The sequence below is a fragment of the Anoplopoma fimbria genome, unplaced genomic scaffold (assembly GCF_027596085.1).
Source record: "Anoplopoma fimbria isolate UVic2021 breed Golden Eagle Sablefish unplaced genomic scaffold, Afim_UVic_2022 Un_contig_10410_pilon_pilon, whole genome shotgun sequence".
Lineage (NCBI taxonomy): Eukaryota > Metazoa > Chordata > Actinopteri > Perciformes > Anoplopomatidae > Anoplopoma > Anoplopoma fimbria.
Genome location: NW_026549573.1, coordinates 57,132 through 59,488, shown reverse-complemented (window position 1 = coordinate 59,488; position 2,357 = coordinate 57,132). Strand labels below are relative to the sequence as shown.

The 2,357-nt window shown below is 38.1% G+C and overlaps 1 protein-coding gene across 1 annotated transcript; it reads left to right on the top strand.

Annotated features, from left to right (window-relative positions):
* Nucleotides 1–730: 730 nt before the first annotated feature.
* Nucleotides 731–1,749, top strand: LOC129114828 (uncharacterized; the record flags this gene model as incomplete). The annotated part of the gene is made up of 3 exons (XM_054626733.1): nt 731–850; nt 1,045–1,394; nt 1,533–1,749. Coding segments are annotated over 3 exons (687 nt in total), but the record flags the coding sequence as incomplete, so codon positions are not given.
* Nucleotides 1,750–2,357: the final 608 nt, after the last annotated feature.

Below are 2,357 nucleotides of genomic sequence, written 5' to 3'. Positions count from 1 at the left end.
AACATACGATAATACACTGTGTTATGAATAATGGAGGAGACGGTCGTTGTTACTGTAATGATTTACACTGTTAGAAGGCTGCTGGACTAAAGTACTGAACTGTACAGGATACATCTGTTTAGTAAAAAAAGACCAAAACTCACTCATTAATCAATCTAAATCACTGCTTTACTGTACATCAATGTTTTCATTATAGTCTTATATATATAATATATTATATCACAAAACAATTATCGTTTATCGTAAACAGGTGTGATCATATTATTACATCTATATAATGTGCAGCACTAAAGCACAATATCAACTGTGTTGTTTCCTGACCTAGATGTCCTTTCTTTAGAAGGTTTTAATACCAAAACTCTTTCAGTTTTGTGGTTAGATGTTGCATATTCCTAAAATAATGATTTTAATCAGGCTACTAGAGCAAATCTGTGGTCGGCTAATATTTAAGCACAGAAAACCTGTCCACACTCCTTTACTTTCCAATAATGTTTTATAAGAGGCTAGTATTTTATTCATATAAATCTATAATGAATTATATAGCAAATGTATGGTAATAAGGCCATATATATTATATAGGGCTGATAGACCCACTATGCTTGTGAGAATACATGACTTGTTTTAGGGAGCATTTCAGTCCTTTTCTTTTTGAGAAAATGGAGAAATGCCAGATGTTGGTTTTTACTGTACTTGTTAAGCCTCATTCTAACATGAGTGTGTGTTGTTGCAGTGTGAAGTTCCCGTTCTCCTGACTGACAGCCAGACAGGAAGGAGAATCTCTGCTCGCCAGGCAGAGAGCGTGAGGAGGCCCTCAGCCTGCAGACAGTGTGCATGCTGCAGGGACGACCAGGTGAGACATTCCCACATTGTAAAATAAATTTCACCTTAGAATCCTGTAACGAGGACAGAATTTGTGAAGGGTGTTTTATTTTGACAAAGTTGTCCTCTGCAGTGTATCTGATGTAGATTTTCCTCTTGTGAGACTGTAAAAGTATGTTGTTTCGTAAGAAGCTTACTGACATCCTCTCATGTGTTGATGACCAGGGGCCGACTCTAAAGAGAAAGCGCCGGCTCTCTGCTGCTACTGGAGACCTTCCCCAGAAGAGGAAGCGCACCTCCGTGGCCCGTCCCCTGCCTGAACATCCAGAGGTTTTGGACAGTGTCCCCACTCCGCAGCCCTCCACTCCTGCTCGTGACGTTCCAGGGTCTTTGGATTTGGTCCTGAAGCCTCGAGCCACCATCCCACCTGATGACCTTCCAGTAGTCCCCAGTGTGGCCCCCAGCCTCCAGCCCTCCACTGCTCCACTGCACCACGACGGCCCTCTGAAGATACTCAACCTTTCAGTAGACGGGTACCAGCAGCTCTACCACGAGGTTGTTGATGATATGCTGAGGTACGTTGTGTCAAAAATCTGTGATAATTATCTAATTTTACATTCACTTCAAAATGTATTGGTTCATTTGTCCACGTACCAACATTTAAATCACATATGACATTATGATTTAATTTCCAATTCTTCCTCTGCTTACAGGTTCAAGAACGGCCGTCTGCGTCCATACAGTCTAGACCTGGGACGCATCCTCAAGCAGAAGCTGTGGGAGAGACTGGACCGTCCTCTGTTTACCCAAACAGTCAACGGAGACGGACTGGTGAACGTGGAGGTCTCCTACCGGGTTGGAGTCTATCCTCCTCTTTACGAGGTGGACACTTCAGGGGAACCAAGACCGGGGACCCCACCAAAGAGCTAAGAACTCTGTTATGATCAATTAAGATCAGATCTGTACATAATATTGCAAATAAGTTTAAGAACTGTAGTTTTAAGTTTTATTAAGTATTTTTAAGTTAAGTATTGTAGTTTTAAGTTTTAGTACGTTAGTTTTAAGTTAAGTATTGTAGTTCTAAGTTAAGTGTCGTAGTTTAAGTTAAGTATTATTGTGTTAAGTTTAGTATTTAGGTTTCAAGTTTAAGTATTTTAGGCTTAAGTTAAGATTTGGAGTTTAAGTTAAGTATCGTAGTTTAAGTTAAGTATCGTAGTATAAGTTTTAGTTTTGTAGTTTTAAGTTAAGTTTTAGTATCTTAAGTTTAAGTTAAGGATTGTAGTTTTAAGTTAAGTATTGTTGTTTTAAGTTTTAGTACATTAGTTTTAAGTTAAGATTTGTAGTTTAAGTTAAGTATCGTAGTTTAAGTTAAGTATCGTAGTATAAGTTTTAGTTAAGTATTGTAATTTAAGTTAAGTTTCGTAGTTTTAAGTTTTAGTATTGTAGATTTAAGTTAAGTATTCTTAAAAAGTTTTATCAGTTTTTTAATCAGTAAATGCAGCCTTTGTTAACCAACTCTGTTATCCAGCTTCAGCCTC